The sequence below is a fragment of the Rhagoletis pomonella genome, unplaced genomic scaffold (assembly GCF_013731165.1).
Source record: "Rhagoletis pomonella isolate Grant_MI unplaced genomic scaffold, Rhpom_1.0 Rhpom_scaffold_00002, whole genome shotgun sequence".
Classification (NCBI taxonomy): Eukaryota; Metazoa; Arthropoda; class Insecta; order Diptera; family Tephritidae; genus Rhagoletis; species Rhagoletis pomonella.
In genome coordinates, this window is record NW_023458556.1 from 29,651,345 (window position 1) to 29,676,783 (window position 25,439).

Here is a 25,439-nt window from a genome sequence, read left to right on the forward strand (position 1 = left end):
TCTTCGCAGTTATCCTTGTTGATGTCACCGATATTGGCGAGCGCAAGTCCAAATTGACTTTCCACCGTTCCGGTTAGCTTCAGTGTTGGTTTCGCTGGCAGCATGTCCTTTTCATTTTGGTAAATATAGACTGCACCGCCTTCGGATTTATTAAAGTAAAATGGTGCAGCAACGATAAGATCTGGTTTCTGATCGCCATTGATATCGGCAGTTGTGAGTTCATAGCCAAAACTAGAGCCAAATTGTTCCCCTTCGAGTATCATTTTTACGGGTATGGGGTTGGTATTGGCTTTATTAAAAATCACCACTTGACCGTGCCCATTGGAACGGGGTGCCCCCGAGGCATATGACATACGTTCGCCAAAGTAACGACCACCGGTGACCGCCATGCCTGTTGCAAAATATTGTTTTCAATGGTAGTGCAATGTTAATCAATTACAGGATTAGATACATAATATTAAACTTATCGACTAGAATGCAATTTTGATGGATGACATGTGAACGCAGGAGGATTTAGTCATCTCAAGATCAAAAGATAAATCTCTAAGTATTCTTCGTGGATATACATATGTACATCGCTTGTCCTTTAGGCACACAGAGTTGCTGAGATTTCATTGGTTACAAATCACAACAATTTATGTTTCACAAATCTCGTCTGGATGAGCGTTGCAGCAAAACTAACACAAACAACAAAAAGACGAACTATATAACCGCGTTTCTTAAGAAAAAGTACTTTCCGATACCGGCTCGACTTTTTATGAACATAAACAGGCGAAAGGCTAAGCGATCTCTAGTGACACTAGTTAGTCCTTTGTCAACAAACTTCTTCTTTTCAAGCGCGAGAAACGATACGCGCCTGGAACCAAAAAAGAGCCTGATAGGGGTTTAGTTGTAATGCAAGTAATTCGTCAATTGAAACCGTAAGGAATTAGACGATGGCTATCAATCTGCAATTGTACTGGAGGCATTAGTTGGGCGCTTGTTAAAGCTCAAATGTGTCGAATATAGATTACTCAGAGTGGTTAGGCATCTCCCGACACCTAGTGCCTAAATGCATGCTACTTGCATAAAAAGGGCAGCAAGATATGTGCACAGCTGCATGTGCAAAAATTTCCTTTATGCAATTTATGAAATTTATGCATATGCACTTCTCAAGTGTCATATAGCAGGACTTATTAAAGTAATAAGCAAGACGGCTATAGGCAAAAAAAGGAACGCTAGATTATAAAGCTGTTATAAGATTGATACTTTTTCACGTGGTCACCGTATGGTGGCCAGTTTTAAACAAGACTTTATCCAGAGCCTAGTAGGAACGAGTACAACGGTACATATTCGTCACGGGAGCATTACCTGATATTTTATGTATGAAGTAAAGTTAATGTATGGTAAGTGCGATCCAGTCGTGAAGAGACCTCAGATTCGGACACGTAAATGTCATGGGAACTCTGTCAGATGATCTACAACAACTACATTCTACCACTCTTCTACACACAGAGAGGAACGAATGGGAAGGTGCCACAGACCTCGGAGGCCTACGGAGAGTATGCTCAATCAATTTTAATCTGTGAGTATTGGTTCAGACGTTTCAAAAGTGATGATTTTTACACAACAAAGACATTTAATTGTCATTGAAAGCCATTGATATGGTCCAGAAAATCGCAAACTGGTTGAGTAACTAACACAAACCAACTCTTTGTCACTTTTTCCCAAGAATCGTGACTTTTTCCAAATGCGCCTTCAACGGTACAAACCAAAATCGTTTTTGCTTTGTATTGTCACCGACTATGAACAATAGATTTATTACGACAACCCAAAGCGCCAGTAGGCATATGTTACGCACGGCGATCCGCGACCATCGACACCAAAGCCAAACACACATAGCAGCAAGGTACTTTGTGGGACCACAAAGACATCCTGTATTATGAGCTTCAGAAAAGTGGTCAGCCGATCGACGGGGCTCTCTACAGACAACAACTGATGCAGTTGAAGCGAGTGATTACGGAAAACGACTGGAAGGGGCAAGGAACCTGACGTGTCGCACATGTTTCAAAACTCATTGCGAAGGCACCGGATGGGTAGTCCTCCTGACACACCTGCCTTATAGCCCACATCTTGCACTATTAGACCAGCATCTTCTTCGGTCGATGCACAACGCCCTTACGGGAGTACGCTTCACTTCAGTCGCAGGCAATACCTTCAATAAATCACATCGTACCAATTTTGCACAATAAAGTTTCCAATTTGATAAAAAAAAAATCCTTTAAAACTTACTTGTAAACCAATACACATATACATACATATAATATATAGATTTAGTGCACCCTTTAATGATCTGCAAAATTTATTTGGATACAGAAGTGGAATGGGCCATCCCGCACCTGATATGCCTCTGATTAGCACTAGTAATCACTTCTTAAATAATCTCTGTATGTATATGATCTGAGATTGGTAGAAGTAGGGAACCTTTTCATATTGTTTCTACCTATCAAGTTGTTTTCGGGGGATTAACCGAGATATCTGCGCGGTCTCAAATGACCCTTGGTGTAAGTGATTCCTATTGAGGCCAGTCTGCGAACCTAACGTAACCTGGGTCAAGTGAAATAAGTACATACATGTGAAACAGTTAAAGAGCTTCAACATTGGCCGAAAAAAAAAAATTCTTTTACTTTTAAGCTTTCATGAATGAATATTTTTCTTCTATTTTTTATCTCAACCAAATCATTACTCACCTAAATAACTGTACTTGTCCACAGGTGATGTGTTGTCCAAATGATCACCATAATACATTGTCTTATCGCGTTCCAAATATTCACCGCCAATTTCTGTAACAAACACAGTGCCGCGCCAAGTAAAGGGCCCAGGCGCGCCTACCACCATGGTGTTATCATCCAGCAGTGCGCCTGAAGTGCCCACCTGACAGAAACCATATTCTTCGTGTTCTCTGAAAAAAAAAATGCATTAAAAATAAAAATAAAACAGTGTTTGAAGAAAAACTGTACAGAACAAAATAAAATAAAATTGGCAATAAAAAAGGAATTGCAGTTAGCCAAAGTGAGTCAGGTAAGTCATGGGGCTAGAGGTGAAAATTCAAGTGAATAAATTAATTCATTACGTGCACTAGCCATGTACAGTGGGAATGGTATGTATGTACACACATATCTGCAGGTATGTACGTGTCACAGGTTGTAGGGCAACCCACACGTTGTACACAGGTATGTAGCCCATAATATGAACACGAAAAGCCATTTTGGGGTAATGAAAAATGTACATTACTCCACCGGCAGTTGACAATGCAAAATATTGGAGTGGTCATAGACAAAGGAAATTTGTTTAGAAACACCATGCAGATACACATACATACATACGTAGATGGATTAGAAAATTAGAATTAAAAAATAATAATTAAATAAATGAAAAATTGCGCGCTTGCATAAACGAACTAGTTAAGTGCGGCCAAACCTAGAAACTGCTGCTAAGAAAAGTGAAATAAAAACCGAGTTGGTACTAATAAAATATAGTGTTCAATAAAGGAGGCAGGCGGACAGACACATAGACAAGTTGATGTTTATTTTGTGATTATAAATTTAAACAATTCAAGCTTAATGGTCCAAACACCAGCGATTGAATGGAGTGAGTTGCCTTCGAAGCTGCCACCGCTGCAGGTTAGAGTTGAAGGCATTGTTGGTTTGTCGGCTTATTTCGCTGTTGCGAATAGTTTTCTAATGACTTCATTGCTTCATTGAATTGCTTGCCCCGAATTTGTTGTAGCTTTGCCACTGCACTGGACACTAACTGGCAGCCTTGCCTGGTAGTATACCGGTAGCTAAAATGATTTATTGTGGCATATTGTCGCAGGGTGCCTTTTTGGTTGCACAGATGAGGTGCTGAAATTAATTTTCGCAAATTATACACAAAACGTGTAAAACACTTTACTGTTGACCTCAATGCGAGAATAAAGATACTGATACTGATATGCGTGTATGTAGCCTGGTTTAAGGTGTGTAATTGTTTCGTTAAAGCGCTTACTTTAATTATTCGCAGCATTTTTTGCACTTCAACCAAGGACATTGGCAAGTGTTCCCAGCGGGATGCAGCAGCGCGTCCTTCACTTTAATGAGGCGACACAATATTAACACGCAAATGTGCCAACATTTAGCGGGAATTAAAAAGTTTAAGGTTTACGAACGTGCCGGCGATGAGCAATCGGTGGACGAAAGCGTAAAGGGTCTAGTAGACACATATGTATGTGCATATGTATTTACGAGGACATTTTAGTTGCATTGCCTACATTAAGTACTAGAATGTAGTGGAGCATGTTTTAGGGAATCCCTTTCTCCCATTCAGAGACAGCAATTCATTTGAATTAGTGCTATTAAAAAAGCTGGTTGGTTGGTTAAGTACATTTTTGTAAAATTCGGAAAAAAACTGCTGCTACACCGCTTACTTATTCCTGGTAATAGCTCAACCAGCCACCGACGGAACCCCATTCCGTACCTGCCATCTGTATCAACATATGAAATTGTTGTTAATAGAGAGAGAGAGAGAGATATAGAGACGCAACGAAAACGTCACCGTCATGCGGTGGTGAGTTTTCGTTAACACGACAATCCCATAAGATAGGTTGTGTCAGCTGACACGGTCTATGGTTTTACGTCGGTGGCTGGTTGAGCTCTAAATTATAACTTTTTCCCCTGAGTGTGGTACAGCACTACAAGTTCTCCCTGTATGGTGGTAACTAAAATATCCATTACAGCTTGAAAGTCCCTTTCATAAATTTTAGGTTCTACGGCTGTTCAATCCTTACCAACGTTACAACAAGTATGGCAATTTTTTCGTAACACCAGCCTGGACGGACACGCGGTCTCATAGACTCTAAAATTGCGGGAACATATTGACAACAATTCCTACTAATTCGTCATGAGCCCGAAAGGTATGTGAGACCCGCTGTCCGCAGTTAAAGGAAGCGTTTTCATCTACATAAAAGCATGGCTATATATTAAGCTAGTTGCCCTTCTCTACCTGTTCCTTTGCATTCCTTCCTTAACCTTTCATAAATCAGTTAGTAATGCTAAATTGCTTTGAGATAATCATGAGATCTCGAAATGAGTTGAATATTTTGATGCGCTCCTTACAATATCTTAAGTAATCTTAAAGCTTTCTCATGCTTCAAACAGCGGAAGGTAGTTCAGTAAACTATGCTAGCAAGCAAGCTATGCTATGCCCATCGTAGGACCAGAAGGATATCCCAGAACTCCCAATAACAGCATAACTCAGTCCCAAGGTAAAGACATAGGAGCATTATGAAAATATATATACAAGGCAATTCGGTGTCCCGGCTTAAACTAATGGACCCTGTATGTAGTAGGACGTACTCTAAATGCCCCATTTACATAATATTCATTCGGAAGTTCTCACTGCAAGATCCAAAATGTTAGGTATAAAACCATCCCAGGATTTGAAATAATACCGACATTCACCAAAAATGCTTTAACACCTTTACTGCTCTTTTCATGAAAGCCATTTCTGGAGCCTCCCAATAGTTGGGCCTAATCAGTCTGCATGTATGAGGGCAAAGTTTTTCAATAAAAAAATATAAATATTACGCAATAATTCGCAAGCGAGAACCAATAGGATGGGTCAGGGATGTTCTGCAATTCACTTCCGCGTGAAATTCTACAAAACTCGCTTTGAATCCGGAGTTTCGGGTTTGTGTTTCACTTTACGAATTTTACAGGCAGGTTCTTCAATACGAAATAAAGTGGAAATGAAACTCGTAAAGTGAAACACAGAATCCCGAATGTTGGATTCAAGGTGAGTTATGTTCGAAATTCAATCGGAAGTCAATTGCAGACTAATGTGGTGAAATTTTTAAAGTTGGACTTACTGTTCCTGGTTTGGGAATGGGGAACACTTTCACTATTCTCCAGCTTTGCGGGATGAAAGTCAAGATGATACTGGCCTTGCTAGACCCTTTCTACCCAGGATACTATGGAATCCTGCAATTTCTGCAGCAATCACGGTATAATGCTGTGTGTGCCAGGGAAAGAAGCTATATATAACGAAATTAATTTTGTCCTAGTCTACGTTCGAGTCCAGTAAATCTTTTGTGAGTTACAGACGACTTGTTTGCTGCCATATTTTTGGCGTCTGATCGCAGCCAGGAAAGCATATATGGATGAGGGTTTCTTCAGATTTAGTTGTCCATGAACCGCCCACTCCCATCCCTACAGTTTTCTATGTAGGTCATGTAAGAGTCAGTCTTAGCTTTATGAAATAGGTCCCATAGGGTTTTAACCAAACTAAATGGGACATTGGATGGGTAGTACCTAGGTTATGACGTTTTTGAGATTTAAAAGGTTATAAAGGCATACACTGAGTGAAAACATTAACGTCAGTTAAGCAGTTTTTCAGCAATGAAGCCATTATACACTCAGAAAAAATTCGGCTAAATCTATTTCTCTCGACACATGATTCGGTCACTATAATCAAATAATGTAACTATTTACAACCAAATCAGGTGTTCAGAGGAGCATATTTCGTTTAAGTAATTAAACTCTTTTCTCAGTATACAATATTTAATACAAAATTTACGACATTATGCTACAATATGATATTAATATTGTAAGAGCATAAATAACGGAATCCCAAAGTTCAATTTGTATGAATGTCTCGAAATGACATCTGTTGAAGGCTACCGGAAAAATGCGAGTATATAATGCGTTGACTTTATGCAAAGGTACGCATGTGGTCTTCTTCTTCTAATCTAACTACCCTTACCCCTTAATAGACCTCTATGCCAAATGTTCATTTGACATGCGACGCAAGCAGTAAAATAACCTAAAGTAATGAATGTGAAGGCACGTCATGACGTAGATCATTAAAAAGGACAAATAACTGCTTATTTTACACGATGAAAGCGGATACAACGAGTGAGTGTGGTGGTCAGCTGCTAAGCGTAAGCGTAAAATGGCCAACGCAAGAGAAAGGCTAAACAAAACAATGAAATGTTTTCTTTTTGTTCTTATCTAAGGACAATGGAGATGGTAACACACCCACTACTTTTTGCCGCCACATTCGGCGTGAAGTCGATAAAAAAGAGAACTATGCTGACTTGCCTTGACACATTTTTATATAACTTGTTGTTTTTTTTATGTTTTCCCTTACTGTTTTTATCTATCATCGTTTTGCATATTCACTTCGGTTTTTATACACAAATGTGTACTTACATTAGGGAGCATCACCAAATTATAAAATCTATTATATATTAAGACTTCCGCCGAAAATCTCATTATTTTGATTCAGTTTATAAAATTTTTTAAAACTTATTTTATTAAAGAAAAAAAATCGATTTTTGGAGGTATTTTAAAATACATTCAGCTCATGTAAATCTTAATATTTTCCGAGACAGTAGTCTTAAAATTTAATAAGTTTTATATTTCCGATGGAAAAACAGTCCCGATTTTTTGTTTGTATGGAGAGTGATGCACCCTAATGTACATATTTGTATTCCTAATATATGCGTGAATATGTATTTTTATATATGTACATTAGGGGGGTCGAATATAGGTAAAGTCGTGGAACTGGTACGGAATTCTTGAAAATCAATATTTTTCGATCGGGAAACTCTGGTTCTCTTCAGAAGACTTCCAATAACAATCCCCAATTGTTTGTTTAACAATTTTTTAATATTAAAAATCTTTTATTTATCCCACCCGTTGCGTTTTCTAGGGTTTTGGCGGACCTATAACACATAGTTTTTATGAAAAAATTGTTAAACAATAGTTGGGTATTATTACTGGGAATCCCCTGAAGAGAAACGGTCGAAAAATATTGATTTTCAAGAATTTTATACCATTTCTACGAAAGGTTGTTATGAAAAATTTTGGGCGCTTTGAGCGACCTCTAAATATTTTTTGCTTTCAAAATAAAAAAATTGGGATATATTTTTCGGTATAGAACAATCGTAGGGGGTGAGAGACAAAAATTCCGACTTTACCTTTTTCTCATGCACCACCCTAATGTACATGCATATGTATGTGTGCATATCCTTTGCGCCAATTTAGTGACGTTTGTGATAAATGAATTTGATTTTAATCACGCAAAGGACTTTCAGTCATTCTGTATGGAATATTTTATCACACAATTTATTTTGTCGCGTCATTTATTCTGAAGTTGGTGCGTAAGTTTATATTATGCGATAGCGCCCCATTTTAACTGGCTGTGGGAAGGTCAAAGAACATATTAGACACCAAATTACTTTTATAAAATATAATTTATGATTATTAGCTCTATTTTTGAAGCTTACAAATATATCAACTAGGAGAATCCTTTCAAGGTTAATTTGTGTTTAAGTATAGTATGCAATGCAAAATAGCGTCATGGGGGTGACGTGTTTTACATCATTGCTGCGTAGATATTTCTTCTGAACTACGTAGTAAATTAAAGGTTAAGGTCAAGAAATCGGAAAATGTCAACAAGATGGGTGCAAAAGTTTAGATCGGATTGAGTGTTTAGTATGGAAATGGAGTGGATAATGGGATCGGAGCCGACTTTTGGGCCAAGGATAGCGGGGACAAGAATTTCATTAATAAAACTCAACAACCAAGTACTTCCTGGAATGGCCTAACAGGGTGGTAGCGAAACTCCTTCTCAAGCAGAGAGGGCCTTAAGTCCAGCGGGCAATACTGCATGCGTGCTTGGAAAAATTGTTTACAGAGCTGCTCCACCATAGTTATTAGACATTCATGTTTGGTTTGCTTAGTAGTTCAACTTGAGAAAGTAATTGCGACAGTAATTGCATCAAAACATGGAAATTTTCTCGCAGGATTGTTACAAAATTTTTCTTCAACAAGACATGTTTTAAGACATACTTATGGAGTTTAGAGCTGTATCGGTATTAATTATCCCTAAAACCCCTAAGACTTCCAAAACATCTTAGGACTATAGGTCTCTCGTCGCTTGTGCTTAAATCCCAAGAGAGAATAGGCAGTATAGCGCTTACCATAGATACGACGCTTCATAGGGTGGTCAGGTTTATCGATGAGTCTTTGGTTTTATAGCCTTTCTACATAATGTAGGAGCGCAAATACTTATAGGCAGGTGGTGACGGGAAACATAAAAGAGAACCGGGTTTCAAGAGACGGGACAAGGGGAACCCCACAAGGTGGCAATACTGCCGCTTTTTTGGAACTAAACACCGGACTCCCTCTGGCAGGAGACATAATTGGAAGTGCCAAAGTTGCCCCCTATGCTATTGACGCTGATATTGTAAAGGAGGCCGTTGCGTAAAATCCGATAAATTTGAGGTTGTAGTCTTTTCAAAAAGGCATACAAAACCGACGATAACTCCACTAGAGGGCAACGGTTCCCGCGTTAGTCTCACGAACTAAGCCTAATTTTCTGGATAAGAGCTGGTGTGGACAGAGAAGATAGCTAAACGTTAAGAAGGCTTAGACAGCTCTGTACTCGTCCAAGACAGCTACAGGCAAAAAATGGGGTTCAAACCCAAGAATATTTCGCTGGACTTATATAGCGGTTGCTAACCCAGCAAGATACGGACAAGTATTGTGATGGAAATTTCACTATGGGGTGAATGAGTGGTGCAAAGTCATTACACTTTACCTGGTTGTATTGGAATTTTCATCCAAGTGGAAAAAGGAATTTTCTGGGGCAACGCTATCTTAAATAGCTAATTGTGTGCGTCAGATTGGGGTTTCAGCTATTATGAGCTCGGAACCCCTAACATTTGGATAATATGTTGTCATGCTTAGTGAAAACCAAGCGCAATCAGAACTTTGAGCTCCGTCACTATTAACTCAAACTGAATATTCTTAACCTTATATGGGCTCCCAATCTTAGAGATATAGAAATGTATTACGGACTAACTTGCAAGGAGGGCACGACCAAGCAAAATCATCCAGTAAAAGAACGTATTAGTATTCCTTTTGCTACTTGCAAGCTTGCTTTTCAAATAATTTGTCTATGATCTAGCAAATGAAAGATGAATAAATACAAAGCACGCCGCCTAGGATATCTAGGAAAGCATGGCCTGGATGAGATAATAAAATATATAGAATATCGTATTTTTTAAGAAGAAGGGCAATATAAAACACCGTCCGTCTCTACCTTATCCGCACTGTACAGGAGTAGAGGATTGGCTGATACAAATCTTAAATGCAGCAAAAGGAGTGCAACTTTGACTTTTGTGGTAACACAACAACCCTTCCACTTTAGTGTGCCGCAGCTGGGCACTGACAGTCACACCTCTCTTCCTACTTTCATTCTATAGAAAATATTCATTGCTTACTGCTTCAAAGGGTATATTTTCATTCGTACTCCATCTCCAAGCTGATTCGCTCATATTGGAAGGAGGGGACTCAACAGCAAAAAATTAATAAAACGAAATGCCCAAAATGAACGCAAGCATGCTTCCTAACATAAATTTATGTTTGTTTAGATACATAAACATTTAATTTTTTGTCCAATTCCAAACCACAAAGGCAGTGAATTGGTATCAGAAAACAATCGAATACTCACCTTTGCACAGTGCGCCCTTTGCATGGCTCATACACTTCATCATAGCTCAATTCATTGGTCAAGACATAGCACAATCCTTGGCCATAACGATTATCCAACACTGTGGTGATGTAACGATGCGCGCACACGAGTACCTAGTGGATAAAAGAAAACAGTGAAGAACAGAAGAAAAGAAAAGAAAACAATAAAAGATTATAAATTTGACAATCAAAGAAGTTACATAATAACAAAGGTGATTATTATGTTCTGAAATAAAAGAGGTTAACCCAAAGATATTTAATTTACGCAGTTCCTACTTCACAAAACAAAATCAATAAACAAAAAAAAACATTTTTAGCTCGAGTTGGTACAAGATTTATCGGCTACGCTATAGCTAAAGAAAGCAATGTTTATGTATCTTAATTAAGTCATTAAGAGTGTTTACGTAGAACGAGTTTATGACCTTATACATTTTTCTATTGATGTTTCTCTTTTTTGTATTTTTCTTTTATTCGTTGAATCGAACGGTCAAAAGGTTAAGTATTGTTGAGGTCGTCAGGGAATTCAATGTTAAAAGTGAATATGTACATATGTATTGAAAGTCAATAAATGTCAGCAGTTATTATTTATATGCTTTTTTATTGTTGAACATGCGTGAATCATATTCTAGTACTAATTTGGAGTTTCTAAAATTCACTTTGAATATTTTAATCTTTTAGTTTAAAATTGAGAATTCGGAACTCCATATTTTGAATATGTACATATGAAAATCATGTACACACAGTGGAAAGCAAAAATTAGGACGTGATGATTTTTGTCAAATATTAGCAAGGTTTTTAAAGATCAACTTTTTTTGCTCTTTTTTTTATAAAACTATGGTTCATGCTTTAACCAACTTTAAAGCTTACAAACCCTATACAGGCCTAGGAAAATTCCACAAATTTTCATAAAAATTTTTAATACTTATTATCTGATTTTTAGAAAAATTTTGGGTAGGTATGCAGTTTTATAGAATGTTGAGTTTTTATATATTTAAGTGCAAGCGTTAAGCGGCTAAAAAATTTTTGATTCTTATTTTTTTTTTGCCGACGTCTAATTAGCTTTTTCCCATACAAGCATAAATTTCTTATAGAAAAAAAGCGCAATACCGTTTGCAAAGAAAATTAAAAAAAAAAATCAATGCCAGTTTATATAACACAAAAAAAAAAACAAATTAAAAATTAATGCGATTCTTCAGCCTCTTAAAACTTGCACTTAAATACACTAAAACTTAATAGGCTGTAAAACTGTATACCCAAAAATTTTCTAAGAATTCATATTAAAAAATTCAAAAAAATAATGCCTTGCAAATACATATTTAACAAAAATCACCATTTACTAATTTTTGCTCCCCACTGTATATTTTTATAAAGAAATTTGATATATCGATACCTAAATTAATCATCTGCATGTAAAATATGCGTAATACTATTTATCCATTTACCTTTCCACCGAGTCCTTGCGACCGCACAGTCACGCCCAGCCATTGCCCCTCCTTGATTTCATCGTCTGATGGCTCCTGCAGTTCTTCGATATCGTCGCTATCGTATGCTATTATCAGAAAGCAAATATTGTGTGCAACAACGCAAATACCATACAACAACGTGTGCAACAATCACAAAAGGTGGCATGAGCAAAAAAAAAAAAAATTGTGGAAGGGGAAAGAGAAAAGAGAAGAGAAAAATGCAAAATTACATATTAGTTAACAATCAAATATTTTTGTAATTATTTAGTATACGATTTTTGTTTGAATATTGGTTGCACGCTGATGAATTAATTAATAACAACAACAATAATGACAAACGAAGAATTTCATGAAAACGATAACAATAAAAAATTAATTGCGTTATAACTACCTACAATCGAACGATGTTAAGTATACGAAAAGAAATAAATAGTGAATGTAAAAGTAACAGGAGAAAAAGTAAACTTTAACGCAAATATGTGTGTAAGGCAACAACAATGTGTGTGTGTATGTATTTTATGATTCTGAAATACTTCAAATTGATGCTGAGTAAAAAGTTGTTAAAAATGCGTTAAAGGAGAATGGTCCAGTCGAAACAAAATTAACAGAGATAATGCCACGTTTAGCAATAAAAAAAAAAGAATGTGCTTAAATACAATCAAATGTGAAAAAACAGAAAAGCCTTGAAAGTAAAAGAATAGCAGTTTATAAATAGAACGGTGAGCGTAACATGAATTTCGAAGTGATGATGATGCTTTTTACACCATCATAGTTAATGACTACAGTATTTTATTTGATTTGTTGACTGAAAAGAAATGTGGAACAGCAACAAAAAAAGTCAAGCAAATAAAAAGCGATTACAACAGTGAATGATTTTGAATGCACTTCCGATGAATGTAAAGTGAAAATGCACTGCCTGGTGAAAAAGAAAAAAGTTTTAGAGGACCTTAAAACATGCATTAAATTTTTTTATTTGATTATAATAATTTAGGGTGATGCAGCAGCGATTAAATATTTGTGGTATGTTAATGTTTTTTTCTATATTCTATATATATAGAAAATTGGTACCACAGGCTTTGGCAAACTTAGTCATGGAATGATACTCAGTACAACAATGCGTAAAAGTGATCCAGAAGTTTTATGAAATTTGTCTTTCTATAAGAAGTGCACTTCCCGCACTTTGTTTTTTTTTGTCTGTCGACATAAAGGGTCATACGAATCAGCCATTTGTCTTAGCAATTCCAAAAAAATGGTTCGATGCAAAACGTAAAAACATCCGTGCGCCTTTGTACAGACCGTTCGGCCGCGACAACCTCAAATCGTCGTCGTGCACTGCAAATTAACCTTTCCTACGGCACTGTTCGGCGGATTTTAACAAAATACCTAGGTTTACACGCCTACTTAAGCCTAGAGATCATACCGATATTTACCAATTAATTGCTCGAACAACAAGCAACCATTGCCAGTTTTCCACAAAAAGACAAGCAAAACTTTCACATTTAGGGTCCTGCAATTTGACCCCATTGGACTTCATTCTCTGGGGCTACGCGAAAAGTATGGTCTATGCGAATATGCCCGAGACGATTCCAGAGCTGAAGAAGGTTGAAAAGTGTATAAAAAACGGGCTGTACTGGCACAAGCAAACGTAAAAAACATTAGACTAGTGTACGACCCGCGGGAAGAGAAGAGCGAGACATCAAAATACCTTCTTTATGAGCGCTGTCTTCGTATCGATAACAAAATCAAGCTAGGAGATCGTTGGTCCCATAGTAAGAAAATTAAAAGTCGATAATACCAGATAGCCAGCATATACGCCATTTGACTCTCATACCTAGGAACCTTCTCTCTAAACCGATATTTTACAGCTGTGGGACCATGCCTCCCGTTCTCTACATACCGCCGCCAAAAAAGTGGTGGGATTTCAGAAAGCTCGAAAGAGCAACTGAAGCTATAAGGAATGTTGGGCAACGAACGAAGAGAACTAAGAGTTGCAATGCGGGCCCACAGGAAAAACGGTCGGAGAGTTTGGAAGGTTTAAATACCAGAGTGAGTTCCTGTTAGAGCAACCACGGCGACCTAGTGACTGATGTCCACAAGAAGCTAAAATTATGGAGGAAAGACGTTTCATGTCTATAAAAAGATAACAGCAGTGAAAGCAATGGAGAAGATGAACACAAGCTTTGACTATTTTTACGTGGTACGACTAGCAATTCTGCTGTTGAAAAAAACTGCTGCAGCTGATCGCGGCAAAGTTTGGACAAGACGAAAATAGAATCTACACCATTTCTTTGTCGATTTTAAGGTCGCCTTCGATGGCGGTGCAAAATGTCGCTGAGCAAGGCAACCACCTCCGTCAGAATTGGGGAAACTCCTCTCCTAACTGTTTGATTACAGGCGTCGTTCAAAAACCGTACTATACAAGCAACTCTTAATGCCTGTGTTGGTATATCGCACAGAAGCACGGACCCTTGAAGTATTCGAGAGAAATACTCTGCGAAAGATTTACGAGTTTTTTCGGACGGTGAATATCGTAGACGATGGTACGAGGACCGTATGAGTTTTTCAACAACATAGACATGGCGAATTTAAATACAGCGGCTCCGCTGGCTCGGACATGCCATACGAATGCATATGAACGCTCCAGCCAAGGAAGTATACAATAAGGGTCGCGATGCTGGTATCAAAAGAAGAGAAATGCATCCACTGCGATGCAAATACGAAGACAGAGAGTAGAACGGCTTCACTTGGCATTTTTAGTTTGCGTCAATTGGCACCAAAGCGAAACGACTGGCGTGTTTTGTTGGACCCGTCCAACAAGAAGAATAAAGCAGCACGATCATCCTCAACTTTTGAGTTCGAACTCTGATCTTTGCAATACTTTATCAATTATTGCTATGATTTGCAGTAGGGCTTTGACGTTTCAAAAATAAATCGATCGTTCAACGGAAAAAGATCATGAAAACAAATATTAATTAGGTGAACTGTTGGGTGGCTTCAAACCATTGACGGCGCGGTATGGAGATTCGAGTTATTAGCCACATATGAAACACAAACAAGCAACAGCGCGAAGAAAATAAATGATTAATGATTATTTGTTGCAGCGGAACTAATAAAACAATCAAAATTGAATGAATGATTGAAGAAATAAAGCAGGAAAATTCGTGCGATGCATATTCATATATACTTCCAAGAGCAACAACATTAGCCAGCAGTAAGCTTTGAACTTTTTATTAATGGAAGATGCGTGGAAATCGGAAGAGAAATGAACTGCAACTGATGCAGTTTAAAGCGTAGCACTAGGCACAAAACTGATGGCTGTTATTTTTTGTTTATAAGCACACAATTTGTAGTACATATGTACATAAAAAATATATCTACATACATATGAACATATTATATGAACATAGCAGCAGATTTTGAAATTGTTAAACTTTAGTAGTAGGTATATTTGCATGCAATATGTTTGTAGCATCTGCATATTTATTTTAACGACTTTTATGTAGGCGCGACCGGATCATAATTTTTTCTCATTTCTCGTGTGTACTCCTGAAACAAACTGCTGTTGCTTGTTGCTGCTGCAATTTCATTATGTTAAGTGAAAGCGCTGTCTGCATAAAATGATTAACTTTGTTTGGTTGCATGACTGTTTGGATACGATTTTGTTGATCGTCTTTGTTTTGAAGTGACTTTGTCAACTTAAGTCTTTGCTTAAGCCCACACACGGTCACTGGATGCGGCCGCAACACACATGCACACATTTGTACAAATAAAGTTGTAAGTGATCGCAATAAATCTACATACATAGATGCTGCAGTTGGCGATAAAAAAAAAATAAATAATTAAACTGATTTTTACCAGAGGTTTGAGTGATTGGTGCTGCTATTGCAGCTGGTTAAGTCTATGTTGGCGGCCAACAGTTTTAATCTCCTGCGTTTACGTATAAACAAACATACATAGATATGTGTGTTGGTATGTATGTAATCTTCACATGCCCCCAGTGGGAAAAGTAGTAATGATAAAGTTTGCAGGACGAAATTCAACGATGTGGTCGTATGTATATTAATACTCAAACAATCATTTTTCTTTTTCAAAAATAAATTTTGCAAATTTTCTAGGATATCTAAGGGCAAGATTTTTGAAGGACATTTTCCATACCCATTCGCCCTTATGCATAAAAAATGTATCCCGTTATAATTTTACAGAATTTTTGCTCTTATATGATACCTTTGTTGTTATTCTACATTGCACAGAATTATTTAAACAAATTTTTGAAATAATCATATTTTTTAAATTTCAAAGTCCTTTCAAAAAAATCCTGACGTCAGAGAGAAAAACCAAATTCGTAGTTTTACTTTAATTTTCCCATTCGAGAATGTATTAAATTTTTTGTGTGGAAAATTTACTGTCGCACGGTGTTATTTTCTCGATTACCATACATTACATTTTCCCACTGGGTCTGTGTTAATGTTTTGTCTATGTAGAAGCGTTTGGTAAATAAATGGTTTGTAAGCTGATCAGCGAGAAATTTGTTGTAGTATATAAAAAAGTGTGTATATTTGTAAATATGTACATATGTATGTATGTGCTTAGACACTATAAAACTACACAAATGTGTTTATGTAGATTAAATAAATCTGTGAAAGTGAGATTTTTCCTAGCCTATATGTAGAGATGCATTGTATTGTACATAAAAAAAGAAGCACGAAATTAGTCAATACATGGGACTTTTGTTTGAAGGCTATATTTACTAATGAAGACATTTACTAATTTTTCGTTCATAGAGAGGACTTTACTTCGCAATTTGCTACTCAGTAAAAAAGTATCACTTGTTGGCAAGTTGGATTTTGAAGCTGGCATTATTATCGGTATTCCCAAATAAACGAAATCCTCTAATTTTTTCGAAATTTTAGCAGTCAACAAAGACTTGGGTGCCTAGACTTGAGCGGAGCTGCTTTGTTTTGCCCTCGTTTACAACCAGACTAATTCGCTTTCAAGGCGACACTTTGATTCCATATCTAATATGGAAAAGGCAGCAATTGCACACTCATGTAAAGTAAAGATATCCGCTGCTCAGAGTGCTGAGTGCAAGCATGCTTTCATCCGACCCTACATATTTTGCCAACTCCTCGCCGCCATATTTAAATAGCCACACGGATTTTAGTCGCAAAAATTATTTGATCTGCAGGTTGCAATTTAGTGTTAATCAGTAATTTTGAATAGGTATCGGGAAAAGAAATAAGTTTTTATATTTAGCATATTCATAATATAGATATTTAGATTAGATAAATTGAGTTATCAAGACTTAATTTACATATGAATATCAGCCAACTATGCACTCTTCGCAGCATCGACTCAACAGAAAACAGCTTTAATTTATTTAACTTTGCGCACAGTAGCGAGCTTAAATTAAATCAACAAATCTTTGTTTTTGAACAAGCGCTCGCAGATGTTTATACATACGTATTTATTCATGTATGCATGCATGCACGTGCTAATGCAGTTGGAAGCAACAATGAATGGACCACCAACAAAGCAAAGAGTCAAGTCAAGTGCCAATTGGAACAACTTGCCAAGCCCATATCCATTATCTAAATGGGCAAATAATACAAATTTGTATTAATGAAAAATTCAAAACTAATAATAATAATGTTTATAATGGATAAATGTATGTATATACATATGTATGCAATACGACAATAATCAACTGCAGTGAGTGGAAGTACGAAAATTCGTTAAAACTAAGTGCACTTGATGATCGCTAGATATGTATGTCTGTGCTTGCCATTGTACGAGTAAGTAGAGTTATTCAGGCCGCAAATGCCAAACAAGCTTGTTTTAAATTGGTAACAATAAAAACAACTAATGAAATTAAATTAAAAAAAAAATGCCATTTGCTAAGCGAAAAAATGCAAATGCAATTCAACAGTTGTCGCCTGTAGTCAAACAGAGCAATAGCAACAAAAAAAAAGCACTCAACAACTCAAGCGGCAGCAATGAAATTTGCAGATCTGAGTGGCACAACGAAGTATGTATCTGCAAGTGCCAACAATTGCTGCCACCAAACACCTCTGCAACTGCCCACACATACGCGTTGCTGCTGGCCTAACAGCAGCTGAGCTGTTGCAATGTTCACAATTGTACCCAAAATTTGTGTGTGTTGGTTGTGAAAAATTTAAATTTGAATTTGAAACTCGTGCGATACATACGCTCGCTGCTGCTGTCTGCTGATTGTTGCCTCGTTCACCACGGCCAGCCAGTGCTTGTTTGTTTTTTGGGAATTCTTTTTTATTTTTATTTTATTTATTTGTAGATTTTCAGCGCAGATAGCATGTAAATGTACGACACGCGTTCGAGTAAATTTCAATCAGCAAGTAGTAAACAAAATTTAAGTTGCAACAGTTGTTGAGAAAAATCAACGTACCTACAAAATTGAAGCAAGGCAGCATGTGTATCAATACATGCACACATGGGCGTAGCCAGGTAGGGGCAGGGGGTGCTCGAGCCCCCCCCCCCCCCGCTAACTTTCAAATTTTCCTTATATATATATAAAATAGTACCCTGAAACGCCAGCTTAATGGGGTCGAGGCCCCCCTAAATTTCAATCTGGCTACGCCGATGCATGCACACGAAAAAAAATACGAAATGGAGTTTGGAGAAAAATTGAAAATTAACACGAATTAAAATATCTACTCCACCGCTACAGCAACCTGAGCGTAGTAAAAATGTAAAAGCTCTTCCATTTCAAAGTGACCATTTTTTTTTTTACAAAATATTAGCTAAAAATTTTATTTGCCCCGAGAAGTATGCAACAATAGATGAAACAGCCACTTGTGATATTTTGTGCACTTCCTTTGTACAAGTATGCAATTCTCAGATGGCTTAAGAAAAACCAAATAAAAAAGTAGGTATTTAACCCATTTTTTTATAATATTTGCCCCAGTTTCTTTTCCGGATTTCTGATGTTGATGTTATCAAATGAATGGAGAGATCTATGGCAGCGTTAGAACTTCACTACGATTGTAGTAGATTTTCTACGATTTTTGACGAAAATTATAAATTTACTACGCTACCCCACTTTACCCACGATCTACTTCGTTTTTCTTTCCCAAATAATGAAGAGCACTTTTTGCAGTATCTGAACTCAAAAAGTTGTCTTAGGGCCGTTTTTTCAAGTAGCTTTTAAAATTTATGTGGCCTTCAAATACATTTTTCGCTAAAAAAGACTACACTTTTTTCTTATAGAAGAGGTCAAGAATAATGGGCTGCAATTACACGTATGTACGTATGTAATTTTTTAACTTTTGAAATTTTCTAAAAAAAGAGATTTATAAGGCCATGAAATAGTATTCAAATGTTTATTTTTTTGAGATATTGGTTTTCGATTTTTATTGTTGCTTCATTTGTTCAAGGACTCCCTGAAATTAACCACCGAATAATTTGTTGCAACCCCTTCAGGAGTGCTATTTGAAAAAAAAAACTTTTATCTACCGTTGACCTAACAAACAAGAGCTTAGAATTTTATATAAGAAATATTGAAATTTTTGAGTTGATATTCCTTTATAGATGCTAAATAGTATAGTTGCAGGACACGTTATTGTTATGCATTATTTTATTTTTTTTTTTAACCAAAATTGTCATATTATGACGGGCCAATATATGTACATACATAAAAAATATCTACTACGGAATTTTATTTTCTGCTACGCTTTTTCACTTCATTTACTCCGATTTAGGCTTTTCGTAGTTCTAACTCTGATCTATGGGTTAAAGTCGGCTCCGAATGGCAGATGAAATCTATGGAAAGCTGTTCTATGGCTGAAATGCAAACACTGAGAAATGTGTAATTTTTGCTGATGTGCGTAACACAACAGACTGGCGCTTACACATATGTTAGTGTTTGGCCGAGCTTCTCCTCCGATTTGTGGCGTGCGCCTTGATGTTGTCACACAAAGCGGAGGGACCTACAGTTTTACGCCGACTCCGAACGGGATTGTATTTTTATGAGAAGCTGTTTTTCATGGCAGAAATACACTCGGAGGTTTGCCATTGCCTGCCGAGGAACGACCGCTGTTAAGAAAAAAACCTTTTTCTATATTTTTTGCGATGTTGCTTTGACCAGGGCTTGAAACCAGGCGTTGCGGAATGGAAGCGCGCACTGCTTACCACTACACCACAGAGTGATTTTACTCTCTAGAAAATAATTTATGCAACCTCACATACGCGGTTTTGCATTTTGTTGATACGCGGTTTTGTACTATAAAGGACGATATGTATGTATGCAGGTTAGCAGGACTTTTTTATGGCATTTACTAAAGTGTTTATTTACAAAAAATTTTTGTCGGCTTCCATTGTTTCGTTTTTCTGATATTTTTTGTTTGTACGACTGAGCTCCTAATTCAATTTTGTATCGCATTTCTGGCTTTGCATTGCATTCAAATTGAATTTTTTGATTACAGTGCTGAAATATTAAATTGTTTAGCTTATTTCTGAAGGTTAAATTGCATTCTACGTATTTTCCATATAGCAACAGTATGCAGAAATATGCAAGTATGCATGTCTGCGCGCTAAAGAATTTTTGACAGCGTTAAGTGAAAGGCAATTTCGGAATATGACCCCCAGCTACCCAGAGGCGGCGTGACATGTATGCAATGGCATATAATATAATTACTTGATTTTGGAAGCTCGAGAGGTTTTAGCCTTAACTTCTGGTCGTGGGAATTGTGAACACTTTATATATGTATGTGTTAGTAGGAGTGATATGTATGCAGATAGTGATTCCCACACATGATCCTACAGACAGCTATATCCAGTAATACTGCGGGAATTGCCTATTTCTTATTAAAAGGAAAAAGCCCTAGTAAGCGTTATTTTGTAATTTGAATTTCTGCAAGCTTTTCGAATTACTTTCGAGCCATACGTGAATAGATTCACTTTAGCATTGTTTTAGGCGTTGTAGGCCCAGTTCTCACCCGCGGATTTGAGTGAAGATGTGGTGAACGATCTGATCGATATTTGCAAGCCATTTTCAGGGATAAAGACTAACGGCGAAATTCTAGCAGAGATAACAAACATCACTGTTTGACAGTGGATGAAGGAAAATCGTTCCACAATACATCATACTTCTACCCTGTCGGAAACACCAACAACGAAAATGAGGATAGTTGAAGGTCTTTGGTAAGACAATTGAAAGACAGTAGGCAAATTTATATGTTTTTTTATTCTGGAACGAAAGTCTAACATAAAAAAGCTCCATTACCAACTTTCATGCTAAAAAACTCTTTTGCGCGCGCTGCTCCAACAGTTGCAATGGCCAAATGAGCAAAACACTGGCGTGCTATTCGAGAGATCTGAAGCCGAGTCCTCGGCCAGCGACATTTTTTATTTTTTTCCTGGTAAATTAAATTTTAGTTTTTCTTTTTTTAAATTTATTTTGTATATATTTTTATTTATATATTTTTTTTTACTTTTGATTTAATTTTCTTTTAATTTTTAGATTTGATTGTTTTAAAAATAAAAATAAAAATATTGGTTTTTTTAATTTTTGGAAACTTTATTTATTTCAATATTTTTATTTTTTTCTCTTACATTTTTAGATTTCATTGTTTTAAATTTTTTTTATGTCATTTAATATAATTAATTTAGATTATATTATTTTAACAAGAGAAGCAAATTTTTTATAATTCAATAAAATTTTTAGGAAGTTATTTTATTTCTTGTTTTTATTATTTTTCTCTTATCTAAGCTTATTTTCTTTTAATTCATATTTTTTTAAAGCCACTTAAGTTTCAGAAACTAATTTTTTATTTTGTATTTATTCTTTAATTTTTAGTTTTTAATCTTTTAAAAACAAAAAAAAAAAATTTTTTTTTAAATTTTGGAATCATATATTTTATCGTTTTTTAAGGAAAAATATATATTTATATTAATATATATTAATTAAGTTGTTAGAAAACTTTATGCTAAAATTCAATTAGTTTTTCGAAAGACAGAGAAAAACTTTCAGGATAGCTGCCGCAATTGGCAATTGTCTTACGAAAGACTTTTGTCTTTCGAAAAACTGTGGTGAGTTGAAAGACAGTTGCCAGAATTGTCTTTTAAGTAACCCAAAAAATTCCCAAGTTTATAGACACAGTTCGAAATATTTTAACTAATTTTCTGTATAACTATGCGATTTTGATATTATTTTATATTATGTTGTGGTTACACGAACCAGCATTTCAGAAAAACATCATAATTTCTAAGATTTACATAATATAACAAAGACCGCAGAGGGTTTGAAAGCTGGGGAGTACACATTGGGCGTCTTTACAGATGTTGTGGGTGTCGTTTCACAATGCTACTTTTTACTCCATGCACTTTGCGGCTTGACGGAATGGAGTGGACGAAAAAATCTTAAGATGAATCCATTCCTAATTATCTAGAACGTTGTTGACAGTATTCGACGAAGATGGCAAGGGAGAGTTAGGCAGGGGATACCCCCTCGCCCCTCTTGTGGTATTCATTAGTGGGCGATGGGACGTGAGCTGTATGAGCCTTACGATGACTTGGACATAGTGCAGCGAATTAAAATACAGCGTCTCCCCTGGCTTGGTCATATCGTTCGAATGGGCACAGACGCTCCAGCCCTGAAAGTATTTATCTCGAAACCAGCGGATCGGTAAACCTTTAGGAAGACTTGGGATCTGAGACTCGATATGGTACATTTGGGCATAAAATCTCTAGACTCATGCAAAATGGCACCAAGAACTGTAGAAATCTGTAAAACAAAGTTACCCTGTAGTGAGTACCGGGTCATGAAGGTTTTAAGGCAAGGAAATAGCTGACAGTCTCGAAAAACGTATGACACAATAGATCCCATAGTGTCCACAACATTTTTGTGATCCATCTAGCAGAGATTTAAAGAAGTTCCCACGCTATTGCGAATCACAAAAGAGTTTATAATGCCTTCCAGAAGAGCATAGGAACGTCTTCTGGAACTTAGGCGAGGGTACTTAGGTGTCTTACTGGCAAGTTCATACCATTTTGCCAAGATGGGACTTTCAGTGAAGATGAACTGAAGGTTTGTGGGCTGCAGCAGGAAACTCTTTGCTCTGGATGCGATTGTTACCGCGCCTTAGGTGAAAGACATATACATATACTTTGGAGTATGAATATCTCATCCATACGGAACATGGGACATGGTATTCTCTACATTGCTTCACTTATGAATTTCTTAAGAATTTTGAAGGGGTCGGGAAATAGGCTTATATGCAAATTAGGGTGTATCACTCTCCATAAGAAAGTTAAGATTTAAGAAATGATCAACGGAATCAAAATAATGAGATTTTTTGAGGTATTTTCAAATCAGGCTAGCTCATGTAAATCTTAATATTTTTCCAAACTATTTTGGCGGTAGTCTTAAAAGATAATATATTTCATAATCCTGGTTGAAAACCTGAAAATTTTTTGGTGATGCACCCCAAATATAAATATTTTTATTTTTTTTTTAATTTTTCTTAAATTTAATTTAATTTAATAAATTTTTTCTCCTAATATGTATAATTAAATTGCCTTCTAATAGTCGTAAATTATTGACTATGAATTTAAGATGCCTTAATTTATGTATCACGATTTAAAAGTCAGCACATAATTCACCATTTAAGAATAGCATTATCATCGATGACGACACCCTAAATGGCGCGCGCGCGTGAATTACGACAGTATTGGCGAAAATGTTGTTTTCGAACGCAAATGCCTATAATTAAATGAGCCATGAATTGGATTAAGCGCGTCAAATATGCATGAAATACCAGACCGAGATGAAAAAAAAATAAAATCAAACCAACCCAAAAGCGCTCGAGCGTATCCCGGCGAGAAAAGCGCAATGAAATTGAAAGCGACAGCAAACCGCCCAAAATCCCAAAAAAAAAATAAAAAAATAAAATCAAAACCGCAATGTTGATTGCTAGGCAACAAGAATTAAGAACAGACAGACAAAGCCCACGGAAAGGTTTTACGATTTGCTGAAAATGAAAATAAAGAAGAGAATCGGCCCAACCCACTAAAAACGTAATTTTTAAGTTGCGAAACGGAACGCTGTGGCGACATTAATCCACGCAAAAATCCCGAACAATGTGCTGCGTCTCACAAAGCTACAATAAAAAAAACAGAGACTCCAGCTAAAGGCTAAAAACCAAAAAAAAAAACAATACTAATAACAAATATCGACATATGGAAAAGAAACTGAAGCGAAAGCAACGAATAGTAGTGCCTTTGTACTCGTGCTAGATGCGCCTGCAGACGCTGACACCATAATCCAAAAGCATGGCAATGAAGAGCAGCACTGAAATTGGGTTGCCATTATGCGTCTATATGTATATACATATGTATGTACGTGGTGGCAAGAATGCTGTTGTCACTTGCGTGGTTGAGTGACTGCAGCGTGAGTGGAGCGCGTATGCACTGACTGACAATGTACTAGGAGATCAACAGTAAGTGGGCATGGGAAGGAGGCTGAAGGCGTTTTGGTAGGTGCTGAAAGACGGACAGCCAGGGAGAGTGCAGCTTGAACAGGCAGACATCCAGCGACAACATAAGTTATGATATTTCTAAAATAAGAAGATGATCATTTACGCGAAAACGCATTGAAATGCGACGCGGCAATAAAAAAGTAAAAGGCGCAAAGCAGCAACAGTGAAAATACATAAACAGAGATACAAAGAAAAAATGTGGAACCAATGAAACGGCTAATGGGCACTGGAGTACATAAAAATGCGTCTGAAGTGGCGCTGAATCATTTTGCGATCAAGAGCAGCGGCAAAACACCAAAAAAGAACCAAAAAAAAAACAAAACGAAAAGAATGAAGAAACGTTCACAAGACGGGCTGACGCTTAACGAGTTACCGTGTAGCGTACGCCTTACATAGTAGATTTCTGGATCCACATGCACGCAGTCCATACAAAGCATTGCAAAGATTTGGCGAAGAAGAATGAACCATGTTGTTGTATGGCAGCAGCAGCAGCATTCACTCATTGCATTGTCAGAGCCTGCTGTTGGCTCTCAGTTGCCACAGCCATCGGCGAAGGAGTGCCACAATGCGTGTTCTGGAGGTCATATGGTCGCATACATTAAGTGTGAAATTTATGTGTGAGCTGTACAAGAAGTAATAAGAATAACCCATATGCACATGTTTGTGCGTAAATCGCCGCAAGGAGAGGCGGTGTAACAAGATTATAATGCATATGCAGCAAAAAGTGAGAAATTTAATGTACAACATCGTTAATTTTTTCTTTTATTTTGTTCATGTGCAAGCACCAAACATAAAACCAAAAATGGTAGATATTTTTTGAATAAAAAACTAAAAATGGTGCATAAAAATTAACATTAACATTATCATTAACATTAACATTAACATTAACATTAACATTAACATTAACATTA

The 25,439-nt window shown here is 36.7% G+C and overlaps 1 protein-coding gene across 3 annotated transcripts in view; it reads right to left on the reverse strand.

The window, feature by feature from the left end:
- Window positions 1-25,439, reverse strand: part of LOC118733395 (integrin alpha-PS1) — a 246,410-nt gene that overhangs the window by 9,900 nt on the left and 211,071 nt on the right. For 2 of the 3 annotated variants that reach the window (XM_036462764.1, XM_036462763.1), the window contains 2 exons: window positions 11,999-12,105; window positions 10,537-10,670 (listed from right to left, as the gene is read on the reverse strand). In XM_036462764.1, coding sequence (XP_036318657.1) covers window positions 10,537-10,670; window positions 11,999-12,105 — 241 coding nt within the window. Of the gene's footprint in view, window positions 1-23; window positions 392-2,729; window positions 2,942-10,536; window positions 10,671-11,998; window positions 12,106-25,439 lie in introns of all 3 variants that reach the window. The other variant, XM_036462765.1, reaches the window with a different exon arrangement.